The sequence below is a fragment of the Rhamphochromis longiceps genome, linkage group LG6 (genome assembly GCF_057381845.1).
Source record: "Rhamphochromis longiceps isolate RC_006_pf linkage group LG6, R_longiceps_female_GT1.1, whole genome shotgun sequence".
NCBI lineage: Eukaryota > Metazoa > Chordata > Actinopteri > Cichliformes > Cichlidae > Rhamphochromis > Rhamphochromis longiceps.
The window spans coordinates 30751835-30770419 of NC_140562.1; the positions used below are offsets into that span (position 1 = coordinate 30751835).

At 38.1% G+C, this 18585-nt stretch overlaps 2 protein-coding genes across 3 annotated transcripts; both read right to left on the reverse strand.

Annotated features, from left to right (window-relative positions):
* Positions 1-1515: 1515 nt before the first annotated feature.
* On the reverse strand, positions 1516-6420 carry sumo2a (small ubiquitin like modifier 2a). Its single transcript, XM_085410198.1, has 4 exons — positions 6299-6420; positions 5276-5407; positions 3880-3951; positions 1516-2312 (listed from the first exon to the last, which is right to left on the reverse strand). Exons 1-4 carry the CDS (start codon positions 6317-6319, stop codon positions 2247-2249), a joined length of 291 nt encoding a protein of 96 aa, XP_085266324.1. The 5' UTR covers positions 6320-6420; the 3' UTR covers positions 1516-2246.
* A 293-nt stretch (positions 6421-6713) lies between these two features.
* Positions 6714-17204, reverse strand: gga3a (golgi associated, gamma adaptin ear containing, ARF binding protein 3a). Of its 2 annotated transcripts, none has more exons than XM_085410197.1 (17): positions 17137-17204; positions 16428-16512; positions 16198-16273; positions 15982-16080; positions 15767-15890; positions 15504-15607; positions 13878-13958; positions 13584-13721; positions 13201-13282; positions 12884-13006; positions 12215-12427; positions 11533-11606; positions 11008-11453; positions 10254-10453; positions 9309-9478; positions 9071-9181; positions 6714-8867 (listed from the first exon to the last, which is right to left on the reverse strand). In XM_085410197.1, the coding sequence occupies exons 1-17, from the start codon at positions 17171-17173 to the stop codon at positions 8757-8759; spliced, it is 2274 nt and encodes a 757-aa protein (XP_085266323.1). In that variant the 5' UTR covers positions 17174-17204; the 3' UTR covers positions 6714-8756. The 2 variants fall into 2 exon arrangements, with proteins under 2 accessions (XP_085266323.1, XP_085266322.1); XM_085410196.1 differs by having other exon boundaries at positions 11008-11480.
* Between the last annotated feature and the right edge of the window lie 1381 nt (positions 17205-18585).

Sequence of the window (18585 nt, forward strand, 5' to 3'; positions counted from 1 at the left end):
CGATTGGGACAGCAAGAAAACTGGAGCGGATGGACAGTGTCCGGGACCATGTGGTTGATATGTGTGAGAACCAGTTTTTCTAGGCACTTTATGGCAACTGGTGTGAGTGCCACTGGCCTGAAGTCATTTAGGGTGGATATGTCCAGTCTTTTGGGGGCTGGTATGACTGTGGAGGATTTGAAAATGCATGGGACTAAAGCCTGGGATAATGACAGGTTGAAGACATCAGCAAACTTCTTCTTCTCTTAACTAACTGAAGCCTTTCATTGAACTACCAAAAAACACTAATTGGTACTCTCTTTCTAACCAGACACGTGGCAGCACTTGTGCTATAATTTTGTTTGTATTTAACAAAATAAAAATGTAGAGATAAGTGTACACATTAGTTTTTGACTGCTAGTGAAATTTGTTTTCTTTACAAATAACTTTCACTGAACTAACACACCCAAACTCTCAACATGTTTGTACTCTCTGCTCATAATGTCTTCATATTAAATAAGTTTCTGCTTTTTAAAGAGCTTACTTGAACATTGCACTCAACAAAAAACATATACTTCCTAACAAAAAAAGGAACTTCAAGGGCCAAACTGCAAAATTGAATTTCTTCTTGTCAACATACTGGCTGCAAGCATCCCATGGGCTGCAAATTTGAGACCCCTGTTCCAGATGAATAGGCGTAGGACTCAATACATGGGCCCAAAAAGGAATTGAGAGAAAAAACAGAGAAAAAACACCATGCTGCCGGAACATTGGTCAGTCTGGCCTCAAAAGTGACTACTCTGCACAAGAGTAGTTAGAATTACAATTACAAGAAAGCCTATGACACAATGAGTCACAAATGGACATGAACAATCAAAGGGACCCTGAGAACAACACTAGAGGCCGTCTAGTGCAAAAGTACAATTGCAGGATTTACCAAGACCTGAACCCTCTCAGCCATATCATTCTTAAGACTGGCTCCAGATACAGACAACAGAATGGAGCAAACGTTAACCACCTCCTCTACATGGATGACCTCAAGCTGTATGCCAGCCACGAATGAGACATCAATTCCCGAGTAAGATCAACAGCATCATCATCGGAATGCCATTCGGACTGGTTAAGTGCAGTCAGATGGTAAATAAAGAGAAGGAACATAGTGAGAAGCAAAAGGACTATTATTAGAAAGCAAGATTGAATATATTGAGGACAGTACTTTAGAATCCCCCAGCAAACTGGAGCCATAGAGACCCGTGGGAAACTATGAAATACCTGCAGTAAGGCCAGTTCTGACAAGTCAGCTGAATGGAAAGAACAAGATTTGCGTCCAGCAGACTGTAGGGATGACAAAGATCTATGTTCAGAAAAGTGTAGTGTAGTCTAGGAACAGCAAAGACGCTGCGCAAGACTCAAACTCCAAGGCATCTGGTAGAGGGACTAAGCTTGAAGAATAAAGACAATAGCAGGGCAAGTGGGGACATGCATATGCACACACAGCTCATTACGTCATTCAAGAGATCATTATCTAGACACTGATTACTTTTGAAAACTGACTACATATCCACTGTATTTTATTGGCTATGGAATAATGGTTAATTATATATTTGGCTGCTTAAAGTGCTTACATCATAACCACACATGAAAACTGCTATCTGATGATTATAATTTGAAGACGTGTCAGCATTTCCTCTTATTGCATGGAAACAAATAACTGAGGACATTCAAACCTACAATTTTAAATGACTGCAGCAGTACCTGCAAACAGTTTTCAGATGTGACGAAAACACACATACACACAGATTTGTAAAAAAAAAAGAAGAAAAAAAAAAGACTCATTTTATTCCAACAATACATTTTTATAATAACAACAGATGTCAGTGAATTTAAAACACCGGGTTACATCAATCAAACCTCCATCTTTAATCAAAGCCTTGGTAAGTATAAAAGCAAAAGCAGGACCAAGCGTTCTCTTCCGAAATTAAAAAACAAACAAAAAAACCCCCAAACAAAAACAGTTTCTCATTTCTTCGGCACATTAGACTGACTGCAGCCTACTTATTGTCTGCACTGCGCTGTTCAGACATGTTAACATGTCACGTAACATGGCAGTGTGATCAAACTCAACACTAACTGTGCTGCCTTTGAGTATTTTGTGTAAATATTCCACTGGATCGTATCAACACTGGTCATGAGCATTTGAAGACTGGGTATAACAAAGATGTTCAGGGATGAAAGGGGGAGGTAGGGATGTTCATAGGAAACAGTCTTTAAAGAGGAGAGCCTCCAGTTTGCTGTTGGAACACGTCGATTGTATCTTCATCCTCCATTTCTAGCTGCAAAAGAAAAAGACAAGAAAACTTTTTAAATATTAGAAGGAAGTACAAATGCTTTAAAAGGTGGCCGAAGCCACCGTGATGCAACCCACTGGTATGTTAAAAGACTTGACAAACAAGTTATTACTCAGTGAGCTGCAGTATGAACCACAGATCTTACTTCTTTCTGAATGGACTCGATGTTTGTTTCCCAAGCCCAAAAACTCATCAAGAAAGTGTTCAACGAGGTCACAGAGGGAGGAAGCCAGGGGCCATTTTCCCACAATCAAAAGTTTTTCAACAAAAGGATTGCTCGCCCTCTAGTGGCCATTAAAATATAAGACACATCCATGTTGACTACACTTTTTTAAGACTTGAGGCCTGTACTATGAAGCAGGATTTGTACCCATCTCACTAACTTCAGGGTTATTTATTGATATATTCTGAAAGCTGTTCACTTCTTGCTGTTCTGGAGAAGGTTATACTCAAGATAAGAGATAAACAGGTAGAAAACTGCCTACTAAGCACTCACTTTTCTGGAAAAGTATCATCACCATTTCTGGAAGATCTCCTCAGATCTCCTCCTAAGAAGGTCCAAAAATATTTAATAGCATCTAAAGTTTTTGTCTTTCCCACCTGCTCTTGGGAAGCAGCTTAATTTCTGCTTTTTTCCCCCACTTGTCAACCGCAAGTTCAGAAGATTATCCTATAAGCATTAATATTCTCCTAAAACATAAGCATATCTAAACATTAACTCAATGAAATAAAAATTGTAATCCATCATCTCGTCCCGTGTTTTAATAACAGACCTGTAATACTTGTGTGTAAACCTACACAGCAGTTACTATTGTGTGCTTAACCTCTTCAATTTTTTTAAAATATCATAGCTTTTAATTTTTGTTGTGTGTGTGCTGTCACTACAAAGTCCATATGCATGATTGGTCATATGTTGTTAATGTCACCCCTTTTATGTGAAGGTGCTTGTAGACAGGCTGTTATGAGAATATAACAATACTTAATGTATCAGTATATTCATGTATCATACCTGATTTATCACCCAGTGTTTTGACTGTTTTCCGCTAAACATCATAGTAAAAACATTATGTTCTGCACTGACATGAAGGGAGTACTGCAAACGCAACAAGGAGTTAGATCTGTTCATCACAGCTCTTATGCAAACTCTATGCTTTTTCTGTATACGACACTAACTAAGTATTATAAACTCTTTCTTGGTCTAGTTGTAGTACAGTTGTAATGCAGAATTACTGCGTCTTTGAGTTTATGAAAGTAAATGGTATATGCTGATAACATATCAGCTGAAATGCAATCTCGGGACTGCAAAAACAAATAAAAAAATCAAACCAAACCAAACCAAAAAAGGGTCGTGTTGGCCTGGCCTGGAATCCCCCAAACAGCTGATTGGTTTGTGAGTACTGCAGCATAATGCAGTGAGTTTACATGTAGTAACTAATATGAAATGTAAGATCCGGAGTAGCAAGAATGTGAGGACCAAGGGTTATTCAGCCGTAGTTCACAATAACAAAAATTGATTCCAAAAGTGCACAAAAACAAGAGCGTGTACACATACCTGAGAAGGTGTGTCTGTTTCATTGATGGGCTGACCGTCAAATCGAAATCGTATTTGCCTCATTGACAGCCCCTGAGTGGAAAAACAAATGTTTACTTTTAAACATCACAAGGCATTTTTGTGACCGCAGGTTTAAAACACTGGCTGTGAAGTGCAATACCTCCAGTTTCAGGAGAACCTTTGTTGTTCCCCATCTCTCACTACTGACCGCTAAACTAAAAAACCTCTTCAAAATTAGATGTAAATAAAGAGGGTGGGATAACAGGAAATTATGTGGTTAAACTTGCTCCAAGACAATAAGAACAGTAACACGCTGACCAAAATTAAATAATACAATATATTACAAAGTTACATATATGAGAAATAGCTCTAACATATACAAATAACACAATTTATAAAGATCTAGAATTTTACAAAGATTAAATATATATGATTGACATTTTACTCTAATCTGCAATCCTTTATTTTCAGTACAGAGGACGTGCAAGAAGGGGTAACTATCACACTGTGTACTGCGCATTAGATGGGGAAGGACTGATGTTGCACACCTATTATGTATAAAGTAGACCTTAGGTGTTTTTTAAGACTCTTAACTTTCAGATAAATTTAAGGTTGTCTGGATTGGGCCAAACCTTTCCTCCGGGTACCATGTGAGTAATGACAAAATTAAAACAAAGATGTGCTTCTATAGGGCCAAAACAAAGTCAAGATGGTGGGGGAGGGGGGCAATACATACAAACAATTGGTCTTCACACAGTTAAAGCAAAGAGCCTTGTTACCATAGCTAACAGAAGTTGATGCGTCATCTGATATTTTTGACCATCTGATATACTTAAACATAATATAAGCATAAATAAATTAAGCCAATTAATAAAAATACTGGTTCAAAACATATGCCTTAGTTTTGAATATTTGCCCTAATGGATGTCAAAATATAGCTTTTTCCCCCCCCCTCCATTTCTGATTTGGCAAGAACCATGTATTTTTAAAATGTCAATTTCTTGGTCTCTGGAATAGGGATGACCAATTTTAGAAGACCAGCAATACATTTAACCTCCTAAGACCCAAACTCTTTCATGGCATGCATTTTAAAATTTTCTTTGCTATTTGGGTTGATTGGGACCTGATGAATGTAAAAACAAAGAATTACCAGATTTTTTTTACCTAATTTTTTCTTTCTGAGACAAATGAGATCCACATATGAGGCATTGGTTTTAAATTTTGATAGAACAGTGGCAGTATAATGTCCTCATAAGTGGATATCAGGCCCTTGTAGAGAAAAATTAAGTATTTTCGTCTAGACATCCCAAAATGTGATGTCCACATATGTAGACACCAGGTCCTAGGAGGTTAAAGATACTTATAAGAAACAGTTAAAATTGTGTCCCAGTCTCACCTGCCGTTCACAATAAGCTTTCATCAGTTTGCTGAGAGGAGTGTGCCTTTTGATCTTAAACTGCACCACTGAGCCATCCTGTCCTGCCACCTTCAGGTTGATGTGCTCGTTGTTCTCAGTCTTTACTCCCTCCTAAAGACAAAAAACAAGTTCATAGAAAGTCAGATTATTTAGAAAAAAGGGGGAGGTGTGACTATTTACAAGAAACTGCGCCCGCCATTTCAAATTCCGAGTCATAGGTGTCTTGCATATCTCAGCGATACCTCATTGTCTTCAAACAAAAGTTAATTTCACAATACGTGTGTGGATTTACGTTTTTTTGCTTGTTTTTTAATCCTCCGCGACACCAGCCTGCCTGATGTGCGTAGAGCGGGAGACTAGCGTGGGTACCGAGAGCAATGAGGACTGGATTTACAACTTCAACGTTAGCATTAGCTATAGGCAACTCAAGCAACAATGGCCTTCAATACAACAAGATGCACAGCGGCCTAGCAAGGATTCAAATTATACTACTTGTGCTATTAACAAAACCCTTATCTCTTTACCCAGGCGTATGGCTAGCGATTGAGTACAACGGTACCCTTTTTTAAACTTAAGATTCGTTTACACATTACGGCTTTTGTTGTTTTGTACCGTTTATGTTGTTCTGTTCTGTCTCAGCGTTAACTCGCTTTTCTTGGAACTGGTGCTTAATCTAGTCGGATATCGGATAACTACATTTTCCATTACATGTGCATTACTCATAACGATGGCAAAAATTTAGAGGTGCCGATTAAAAATTATTTTACAGAAAATATAGATTTTTTTGAAAATACACCAAATGGATCGAGTCGGTTAGCCACGTTAGCTTATTATGCTAACTTCACCCGTTAGCTTCCTAGCAAATACCGTAAAGTTAGCGCATGTTTGAAGCGGTCTTTGGTGTTATACGATTCGAAATAATTGTACGAACTCCTTTCCATCAGTTTACCGTGTACATTCAACTTTGTATGGGCTCTGATTCATTTAAAGTCCAATACTCACCTTGGCCTTTCCATCTGCCATGGCTGCTGCTGAGGACTGTCTGCCTGCGTCTCGCCTGTTCTGCTGCGGCTGCGCAGTGTAGCGCGCCACTTTGCGTCGGCCGCAATACAGTGAGCGAAGAGCCCGCGTTTCATTTAACAGCAATATAGTTCATGGCTCCAGTATCGTCAAGTTAATAAAAATGAGTAAGCGACGTTTAGATGGGTATCTGGGGATACAGGAACTGTATCTCTAGTTCGTACTCACCATCTGGCATTGGAAAATAAATAAATACACCACATGGACTATGTTTGGTTATATTAATGCACTTCACATACAGCAAACAACAGGATAAAGAGCAAAAAAAAAGAATTTTAAGGAGTATATTACTATGATTTTATTAGGCCCTGGGATAGGTTAATGATTGGCAGAAACATTGATTTTCCAGCATTTTATTTTTTCTACAGTGTATAATCTAGGTTCTATTAAAAAAGTAACTTCCCACCAATAAAATATTATATAGTATTACTTTTTCCACTTTAAATGACAGAGTCTTTTAAAACTACTTCAGCTTGAAACATGTTAAGTTGAACTGATTAATTTTTGTTACCTGCAAACACCATCTGAAATGAGCATCCCTAAATAGGCTGTAGTTCCTCTGTGTCCATATACACCACTGAGTGTTTCCCATGGCCACAACTTACAATCAGCAGCAGTGCATAGCTGGTGGCATGGTGTGCAGGTCCCAGGTTCAAACTCAGACTGTTGCAGTCTTTGTGGGAGGCAAACATTTGAAGAATATCAAAATATGGAGATGGACAAAATGCAATACAATACATTTACTGTTATTGAATTAGAAAGCCACACCCTGCATTATAAACTAAGACAAAAGACTTAAAGGTGGACCTCTCTCACACACATACGATTATCCAACAACATTTATTTCAGTAGCAAAGCAGCCTTGCAGAAAAAAAGAAAAGGCAAAATTTTGCTGCTTGCTTTGAATGGGAAAAAGCAGTACCACCTGGTGGGCAACTATAAAAATAAAAAACTGAAGGAGAGTACTCCAAAATAAAACCTTAACATAACGGAATGAATTAGTCAATCTCAAAAATAAATGTAGGATCAAAAATTGTATTTCAATGACTTTCAATGGGGCAAAATGTGGCAGTTTTGCATACCTTAGACATTTTTCAAGCTAATTTAAGGACCTGAGATAACAATTCTAAAATTGAAAAACATTCAGTTGCATTTACACTGATTTTGAACACTGAAAAAAACAAAAAAACAAAAAAAAAAAAACAGTCATGTTAAAAGGTGTAACATAAATAAAATCCATCCCAGTCTTTATTTATCCATGCACAGAAGTAGTTGTTCAAAAATGCAATGACAAGGTAATTTAACAATATGACAAATAAATAAACTTATAAGAAATATGTAGAGAACCTCCAGCACACATAACTCCAAGAAGATAGAGATAAAGAGGTCACAATTCTGTATGAACATGTAAAGTTACCCAGTGGTTATGCCTTGACCTATGGCCGCCGTTTCTTCTAACAGGAATTAAATTTCCTTGTTAAGCCCATCTCTAGTTTGCTAAATAATGTAACGTTTATAACAAATCTGTATGACTATTTGGTAACATTAAAGACTCTGAAAAGCACACTAACTTGTTAATCTATTAATACAATACTCAAAGTATCTATTAATAAGGGGTATGCAGAATACAGCTGACAACTGCATCACCATACATTACGTTAGGAGTTGTGATAGCTTCCTCACTAACCAAAATAAATACATTCATGACAATAAATACTGAAATACTAAAAAAAACATAAGTGGTGAGTATAAGAGGCTGAGCTGTGATTTCCTGTAAAACCCAGAAGAAGAAAAGTATTCAGTTGTAGTTTTGAGCCAGACTGGAAGTGACCAATTTCCAATCAGCCAATATTGGAGTGATTTTTCAGAAATAGAGGGGCTCTTGTTCGCTTCAGCCTGTCTCAACTGTAAAAATCTTACATAGTCATCAAGAAATCATGTGAAACTCTGATTGCGATCACCTGCTCATACAACCACAGTTTCATAATCATTTCAACCTCTATGCAAGACTGCCGTTTTCAAAAGTGCAACTATTCTCCAATAAAACAGAGACACAAATAGGAACATTAAAATTATATCAAAAGGGTACTAAAAAAAATTGAAAGCACGACAATATTTAAAATTCACCAAACAACCACCATTAGCATTCAGACAGTTCATTTTGTTAGTAACTGCATCACACTGACTACCTCTGGTATCGTAATAAAATTACTGTATTTGTGCTACATCAGCAGACCATCTTCAACTCTCTGAAATCCAACAACATTTATCAAATATTGAAACTCTGCCTGAAAGCTTTAATATTTTGCCTTCTTTTGACCATAGCAGAACACTGAAAGCCAAATCGTTCAAGTAGTCTTATAGCGATCAGCCTACAGAGCTATAGAGCTCCCCATTTATCAACAGGTGGAAAATCATTCACCTCCCCCACTTCTGTGAATGGCTGGTCTCCCAGCGTGAATCCCAATTTATATCTCATCCGGACCTTTTCCTGCAAGACATAAAAGCAGAACATTTCAGTTAAGGATCACACTGAGCCATTAACCATTATTTTCTCATATTGATTGACAAGGAAGACAGTAAAAGATGTTTCACTGTGCTTTACTGAATGAACAGCTCAACTGAGTAAGCGCTCTGTCAATAAATAAATGCTTAAATGCATGGACACCAGAAAAGCTCAAGGCTGAGCTTTACCTTGAGAGGATTGGCAAGCAGCATGATCTGAGTGATGGCAGCAGGGGGAAGTATTGGGTTAAAAGAGGCCAGCTCTGTCCCTGAGGGTGGCTGCAGTTTTACTTTCATCGTCTGGAGAATTGGCAGAAGAGACATCCACATACATCAAACACAAGCTGCATCCCACCCAAATTCAATTTTTACTGAAATCTAATCTCATGATGGAGGAACAGTGTTACGTATGCACGTCATGTTTTACCCTGGGCACAGCAGCCTGCAGAACAATGTTCTTCACCGGCTGAGTGGCTGTGTTAAGCATGGACGCCACCATCACCAGCACATCCGGCCTGCCTGGTGGAAAGTCGGTGGCGAAATGCAGCAGAACGCGAACACCATTTTTATCATAAGCTGTCACTGGGCACACTTTACCTAAAAGTGTAGGTAGCGCAAAGAAAAAGAATAAACTGAGATTACTTCATAAACTGATAAGCCAGTACACACGACCCTCAACACAGTCATTTGAGTCAGCTAGAAGAGATTTCTGCTTTCATGCACATCGTTCCTTTCGTGCATGCTGCGATGCTTAATTTCTGACCACAGTGAGAACATAAAACTAACAGTATTAGTACGTTTTTCACTGTCAATTTGTTATTCACTTTTTCACTGTCACCAGTAATGACCATATGTTCATTTTCTCCCATCTAACAATTATGTTTTGACAAAAAAACACCTGGAGGTCAGTGAACCATCTGCAGTACGCAGGCACGAATGCGTTCCCAAAATCTCTCAGGTGATTATTCTCTCTACAGGATTTTCTATCGAAGTAGATAGATGGTCAAATAGCAGCCAAAATTTCAAATTACTGGTTGGCAAAACAAAAATGTCCTAATAAAAACAAAATACATCTTCACATTTTGAGAACATAAAGCTTTTTTTGAACAGCTTTTACACTGGTCCTTTTCAGTGAAAATCTACTTCAGAAATATATATTTCCAATAGGTTTTAAGCACTTAAAATAGTGTTAAGTGCTTAATAGAGTAAACACCATTTTTCCATCACTGAAAACCTTCAGAAAGACATCAGATGATCTGGTTTGACCTCAAATTAATCTTGTCAAGGACCCTGAGCAAACACTCCAATGGGCTACAAAAACCTTCACTTAGAGATAAACATATAGTCAGTAAAGACCACTTAGTGAACTCACTTGGCTTAATGGTATCAAGAGGGACAAATACATTGGCCAGGGACACCTCTTGTCCTCTACCTGGACTTGACTGGCTCAGGGGTAGAACAGGGGACAGAGAGCGCAACAGAGGGCTGTCATCTGCCTGACTCTTGATAGACAGAGGAGCAGACCATGCATGTATTCCTTCTGATATAATTTGGGTGGATGTGGCTTCAAGACTGAAAGACAAAGAGCAAAGAAAATGTTTGGAAAAAACCCACATTTTTTGTGATTTTGCCTCTGTACACCACCACAGTGGCTTTTAACATTCCACAATCAAAATGTGATGTAAGTGCAGACTGATAAATTGGATTTGGTGAGTTTAACAAAAGTACTACAACTTATACAACGCCCCCTATTTTCAGAGACTCAACTGTAATTGGACAAGTGACTAACAAGTAGTTTCTTGGCCAGATTAAGTCTGTCTCCTCATTTTTTCAATGCAAATTAAACACAAAAGATCTGAAGCGCCGAGCTTGTTGCTATTGACTGGTAATCTCAATCTGAGTCCCAAAGAGAGTTTCTTTCTCTTTCTCTCTCTCTCCTATCCCTCAGTCATGTCTGTAAATACCATCTTTAAAATTGATTAAGAGACACAGTCTTAATGGAATGAAGAGTTTGCACCATATACTGGGTTTAAAAATAAATAAATAAAAAATAAAAATGTGTGAAAGTGTACAGATGGAGTGACCCAGTCTACAGAATTTTACACAACAGCACATGTATTACTCACCTATTATTGTTGCCCAGATCCAGCAAAGTGAGATCTTGCAGGATCTGACCTGGAGAAAGCGATGGAGAGTGGAAGCCCAAAGTCGAAGTTGAAATTAGTTGAGGGGTGATATCAGCGGCTGAGGGAGCAGATGAGGTCAAGCTGAATGACTGAGGAGGAGCAGCTGGAGCCACGGTGGTCAATATAGAACTGAAGGGTTGTGGGGATATGACTGATGTTGTTGAAAGGGATGTTGTTGAAATGGGTGTTGTTGAAAGGGATGTTGTAGAAGCCAGAGGTGTAGAAAAGACAGGGCCAGTGAAGTTTAAGGAAGAAGCTGGTGTATAAGTCTTGGAAGGATTAGCTGGGGCTCCTGTTGTAGAGAGGGCATCCAGAAAGAGAGAAGGCGTAGAAAACACAGGAACTGTGGGTAAAGTGTCAAAAAGATCCAAATCTTGACTGGAATCCTGGAAATCAAGGGAATAAAAACACTTCTAACCAACAAGACAATACTTCAAATGACTTTAAATTAATTCACTTAAATACCTGTGTAGATGGCAACGGATTGCTTGGGTTTCCATGTGTTGATTTATTAAGCTCAGTAATAGGTTCATTGAGGCCTGTAAATAAAAACAATTGTGACAGAATTTGCATCAAAATCTATAAATTCTGATACAATTGTTAAACGGGACCCATTATTTTGATATTTAACTCCAAATTTTCATTGTTGGACCACAGTAGCGCTGCATAACATACAGTTTAGCTTTGTTAAATTTGTACAGGCTCACGGTACAGGCCAAAGTTCATACACTACCTGAAACAAAATAGTTTCCAACTCACTTATCAACCAACTTCCATGAGTGTTTAGAGCAGTCTGATGCCTGAGTTTTTGGCTCATGTATCAGCACTGTGAAAATACAACTATAGAAGAAGGTACTTTTGGCTGCTCCTTTGTTTCCTAAGGGGTCACACGCTTGTGTTGGATTTGATGCAACCTTCCCATTTATCCAGGCTTGGGACCTGCACTAGAAGTACACTAGCTTGGGACCCTAGTCTCAAATCATGAGTCTTAAGATAAATGTGTTAACCACTATATTATGGATGCACTATAGCAACAATACACAGTAACACAAAAAAAGAAAGAAAAGCGTAATAGGTCCTTTTAACATTCAGTTCCAAAATTAAAAAATAAATCAGTGTGATTAATCCACATCATGCTGAATGTTACCTAAAGACAGCAGCTCTTCATCCAGCAGTGACAGTGCTGTGGAGGGTACGTTAACACTCTGGGACGGTGGGTCAGTGGCAGCTGATCCACACAACAGGTCAGCAGGAAATGACTGCGAAGATGCTGGAGGTTGCTGCTCAGATGCAGAGGAGCTCTGGATGTCCAGACCCACCAGATCAATCAAAATCTCTGATTGATTTGTGCTTCCAGTGCCTATCAGATACAGTATGTAAATGCACTCAAAGCAGTAGTACTGTCAGTCTTCACCAATAAAACTTCCCCTAAAAATAATACTGAGACCAAACCTTGCTTGTAAACGGTACACGCCATTCCAATACGCACAAAGGCCATTCACTTAAAAGTGTTATTCCTTTCTCAGGTTAGACAGGATATCCACTCTTAAGATTATCCTTATGTGTACTTACACATTATAATATATTTTAAAAAACATGGTAGTCGGGATTCTCAGCAAAGTCCTGCTTCAAACGCAATAAGCTTTCAGTGTGGCTACGCTAGTGCTGACTGTGCATTAATCGGTTTTGACAGGCACAACACTAAAGTCAATACCACATACACCCCACTGAGAACATGTCACAAACAACCATGCCAAATGGTAGAATAGTTAGGAACTGTTCTCTCTGATTAGAATGACCTACACTTCAAATTTACCTGCACTGACTGACGTTTGTGTTTGGCGTCCTCCAGTCTCTCCATTCATGGTTTGTCCTTCCACAATCTTCTTATATAAATTAATAACCTGAGAGAGGTCATCATTGGCCTGCAAGATGTCTCCTAACATGTGAATTTCAAAATAAATTAGACCAGGGTGAGATTTAATATAACCTTGAGAAGACAAGTGAAGACACTGACAATTTACAAACTGTGAGCAGAATGATTCTGAGTCACCTGGGTCTGATGGGGGAATCACACCCAAGCAAACTGAGCAAGACATTTCAGCAGAATAAACAAATCAAATATTTTATTACCCAAACTACTGTCATTATCCTCGGTCTCAGTAGCAAGCTGAACTACCGTTTGCCTGAGTTTGTCACAATCACCATACAGCTCCTGGAAAACAATGAAAAAGAAATCATTATTTAAAAAGGGACTAAACTACAAAAATAATAACAATAATAATAAAAATAAATAAAATAAGTTTAGAATTTCAAACTAATTCAGAAATTATTCATAGGGGATTATAAATTAAAAAGCCCAGAATTACCTCAAACTGCTTAAGGGTTGTATGGGAAACATTTGGAATTTTCTATTAGTATTTCCAGAAAGGTCAACTAATAATAGACAGATCAATCAATTTGAATTTTAATCTTTTCAAAAAGGTCATTTGAATCTTAGCCAGTAAATAACGAACCCTAATAAGCTCCCTGTCTGCGTCTGTGGAGTCTTCTGGGTTGAAATGTGCAAGCATCTCATTAAGTAGTTTGACGCTGTTGTTCACCGCCTCCAGTGTGCTTTTTTGCTTTGTTGCTTTCTGTGTTCTCACCTCATCCTGAAAAAGAAAAACTACATTTGTTAGTATTTGTTGATCAGACTCTTTATTCCTGATGTAAGGAGGTAAAATGTCTCCAAAAGAGAGCAGCCAGAGGTCCGACTTCATTCATACTCAAATATTACAACAAAAACATTTCATCTGACATTGACACACCTCCTTGACCATGTTCTTGATGAGCCTGTTAGCCTCTTGCAGATCTTCTGGCTTTTTGCTCTTCAGCAGTTCTGATAATCTCTGCAGAGAGATAGGAGAACTATTAGATCAACTGCTGTGAACCCAAAGTAAACACCCACACACCTACCTGTAAACCCAATATATTTGTAGCAACCAATGAGCTAGTTAAGCAGCATCATAAATGTACAAAGTTGGTCTTTATTTCTGTGAAATGCCACAATGAAAATCATGATGCAAGAGTGAGAAAGGATTTCGAAAACCCCCCAAAGAGACAGCCATGAGAGAATCTCTTCGTTTGATCTTTTGGAGTGTTTCGATTTTAAGTATGTAGTGAGAAAATCCAATAATCAAAGTTTCCTATTCAAGCATGAAAACGGCATAGAGGTACTGGCAAGAACAGACTGAAAAGCCATCAGCTGGAATCTGTTAGCTGAGCTGCTGAAGACAAACGGCCAGTATTTCAGGGCTTCAGTTGGGATATCGGCCAAAGCTTGTGAAGTTAATGTCATCAGATAGTAAGTGAAGCATAACAGGCCTTGGGAAAAGAAGCTAGCTCACAGCTGTCACAAAGCAAAGATTATTCAAAATCTGTTCTGAAAGCATTAGACTTTTTTCACTGAACTTTATCCATATCTCTGAAGTGTTTTTAAACGGTTTCTCTGACTGCCCAAGGCTACTCTAACTGTGTTCTGCCTGTAGCTTTGTATTTAAGTGCATATATCAGAATGGTTCTCATGTAACTCTGGCAATTTATGGCCACAGATAATCTCAACTCACGGTTATGCCATACATATTTAATAGTGTTAATTACTGCATTATTCAACGACTCATTTCTTTGACCATTGATCTTCACATCGCACTTTTATTTTGACTAGAAGCTGGAATCAGGAAGTTCTAATTGACAACCAGTGCTTAATTGCCCAATCCATTGGAATCATTAGCCTGTGAGCTTAATCATTTTACCAGTGCTTGCTGTTTTTGCTGTTAATTGCAAAAGAAATGTTAAGTTCAGAACTGCTGCATTTTTGCACACCTGAGTCGCATACAGGTCTTTCTCAGTATAGTTTCTGCAGTGTGGCCATAATATGAAGACCGAGTGGTACTGAAAACCTGCGTAGGCATACTTATTTTCAGCACAGAAAGAAAAGAATATGAATCAATAGGTCAACTGAACTACAAACAAGACCTATAACAACATTAGGATCAGCACAATCTTGTCATTCTTCATCCCTACGCCACACCTTTAAAGTTTCGGGGGTGCATAATGCATAGTTGAGATGCTACTGCGTTGACAAAATGCACCAACATAAATCCAGACATATAAACATCTCTCAGTGTGCAACAAAAGGTGTTTGCAGGGCCACATTTTTTCCATGATGACTCATATAGCCACTGACTCCTAAGCTACCAAATGAGCTCCATCCTGAAATGCACTATTGTACTATTATCTTCTGAGGTATAAGTGATATACCATCTTAAATAATGCCGAATAACCTATAATTAAAAACCTACATCCGTAACAGAGACGGGAGAAGTGAAAACAAGAATTAATTGCAGTTAATGAGAAGCGGCATTCACACAATATCCTAAAATAGTTTCTCTTACTTTGCTCTTCTTCTCATCCTCAAACACAGGATTCTTGGGTCGTGGAGAAGGTGATGGTATTAATGTGGCATCAAGAGGAATTTCTGGGTCAGCTAAAACAATACCTAAAAATAAAAACAGGTAGCTTTGAACTTTGGTAAAGACAGCTTCAGGACTTCATAGCACAATGCACGCTGTGATTTTTGGATTTTACTGTGATCACTTCATAATGTTTAAATTTCACTCAGTATATTTAATCATTTTTGAAGCTGTGTATGTCTCACCCTGTAATTTCAGCATCTGATATGCTTCAGCAATCTTTGTTTCATCTGGCAGAGACACTGTCCAACTATACAGCATCTCTATCACTTTTTTCTTCACTTGTTCTGACACTTTATCTCCCAGGTACTAAAAAAAGATGTAGACGAACTGCTTAATAAAGGAAAACAACAACTCAAAGTATGATGCTGTCTGCAAATGTAAAACATTTGGTACTTACTTTGGGTGAAACCACCTTAATTAATTCATTCAAAAACTTAAATTTCCCAACTTCGTTGTGAAACCTTCGCCCACAATTCTTCATACAAGCTTCAAGAACCTGCAAAAACAAAAACAAGCTCAAAAAATATTCTTTAAAAAACCCCCAAAAAAACCCAAACAAGTATCTTTACTAATATCAGAATGAAAAACATAGTGAAATAAATCCACCACACACCGTTAATGCTTGCATTGCTTCCCATTCCTGTGGTGATTGAATCTTGTATGCCAACAGTCTGACAGATATCTGTGGACTGAAAATATGCCAGAAAGGCAATTCAAACAATGCAATGGAAACTCAATAATGTAAGAAATACAAAGGCTTGTGTGTTTACCACAAGGAGGGGACACACGATTTGATTATGAGTGCAGGGAGAGGCTGGGGTTATTAAATGTACGTGGCCGTACCCTTCTAGCTCCTTATTGATTTGATCACAGAACATCATAATATACTCCCAGTCTTCCTGCCGGTTTGAAGGGTTAGTGGCTTTGTCTGAAACAAAAAAATATAAAATCTCATGAACATACAACTCTGACAGCTTCTTTGGTTCACCTAAATCCAAGGACAGCCACTGAAGACTACAGATTTGTTTACTACCAAGAATCCAATCAGCCCTCCAGCATCGAGCTCCCTCCATTCCCAGACCACCTTACGAACAATTAGTTGTTCAAAATATTCAGCTTAATGTGAATTCACTCTTACTAAACCGCAAGACACTTTACTGATCCTGTTTATGTTTGTCGTTTTCAGATTGTGTTAAACTTCGGTTAAAGCCTAAAGGTGTTTCAGGAAGCAAACGTATAAGTGCATTATGGAGACCCAGTTTAATACAAAACACTCATATCTTTCTAGGCATACCAACTATAACCACCGGAAACGAATAATAATAATAATTCAAAAAGGGTTAATATTTGTCGTGTATCAACCATCAGTTGACAGCAGCTGACCGTGCTAACCTCTTGTGACAACACAGATGAATTAGCATGGTAAATTCCAAGTGCAGTTGTGTCATACGAGTGCAACTAATATTTAGCACAACCAAGTTAACGTAGAGCATACGCGACTACTTCTGTCAGGAATAAATAGCGGGGGGAAAGAGTTTAAATATATACTTACTAAGCCAAGACTCCAATGACTCGCCATAGTCCGCCATATTTGTACAAACAACGCGTGACTTCTGCTGCCTTCACGTGCTTCCGGATAAATGGGACACTGCGCTCCCTGCTTCAAACTGTATGTATTTGTAAAATCTACATTTCTACCCTACCATCATGTGATGATTTGAAAACATTTTTTTAGACAGTATAATATTTTAATCTCAGCTTTTTGTGTATTTGTGCGTTTATATGTCTTTTTTTTCACAAAAAGCATGCAGCTGAGATCAGAAATTTATGAATGTCGTAACTTTGATTTTCAATTCATTCTTTTGAACTACGCTCCTTTTGCTGTACATTCACTGCAGTGGAGCGACTTTACATTATACACCGTGAATGCCTAAGAAAGAAAAAAAGAACTGGGTGCACAAGTGTGAATTTATTTAAAATTTTTCCTCTATGCAACTTTATACATACTTAGTGTGTGCATTTATACAGGCTTTCTTAAACATTTTAATACGTGGTGCCAGGGGCGATTTCAGCCCATTTTGGGCGATTTCAGCCCATCTTTGGGGGTGCTTTTTGAATCAAAGCACCCCCAAAGATTTCTTACTTAATTTTGACAATATCTGCTGTTTGTGTGACACACTACTAAAAATATAAAAAGCATACAGTACTTGGTTGAGACGAAACATTTTGACAACAAAAGTATAAATAACCCCCCCCCCCCCCCCCCCCCCCTCCTAAAATGGTTTGTTCCAGCTCCTGGAATATATGGTAAGAGGCATGCTTGTAGCAAAAGAAAGTTCAAAGAATTCATTAAAAGACCAAAATTACCATGCTGAGTGTATATACACTTCTGACCACAACTGTATAACAAAAATAAATGTGTTCAGTATATAGCCAATTATTGGCTATACGTACTATTGCATTTAAAATGTAATGACTCGAAAATTCCAATTTTCTATCAGATTGTTCTGTCAGTTATTTTAAAGTTTAGCTTTGAGATGTCAGTTTAAACTTAAAATAAATACTTTTCACAAAAATTTGATTTCTTTATAGACTAAGAAGCTATTACGAGCTACGGCTTTGTGTAATGGCAAGCGTTTGTCTGGTGTTGTTTCCTTGCACTGCATGCCATTGTAAATTCAGTCTGGCTCCCTCTGAGTTTGCAAATAAAACTGCATGAACTATTCAAGGAATCTTGATCTTCAGATATCTTCAAGGACTTTAGTGGCTCCTGCGCAAAAAATCCCTAACATGAATTCCAGTGCTACTGTGTAACAGGTTTTAGATATCTTACATCTTGAGACAGACCAAAAAAAGCACAGTAGGCCAACTTTGTCACCTATACCTCACATTCATCAAGCTTCTAAGGAGGAAATACAGTCCAGCAAGACTCTTTGTCATGACATCTGCTGCAATTGTTTTGTCTTAGGTCCGGTTTAATGTATCTGTTTAGAGAGTCATT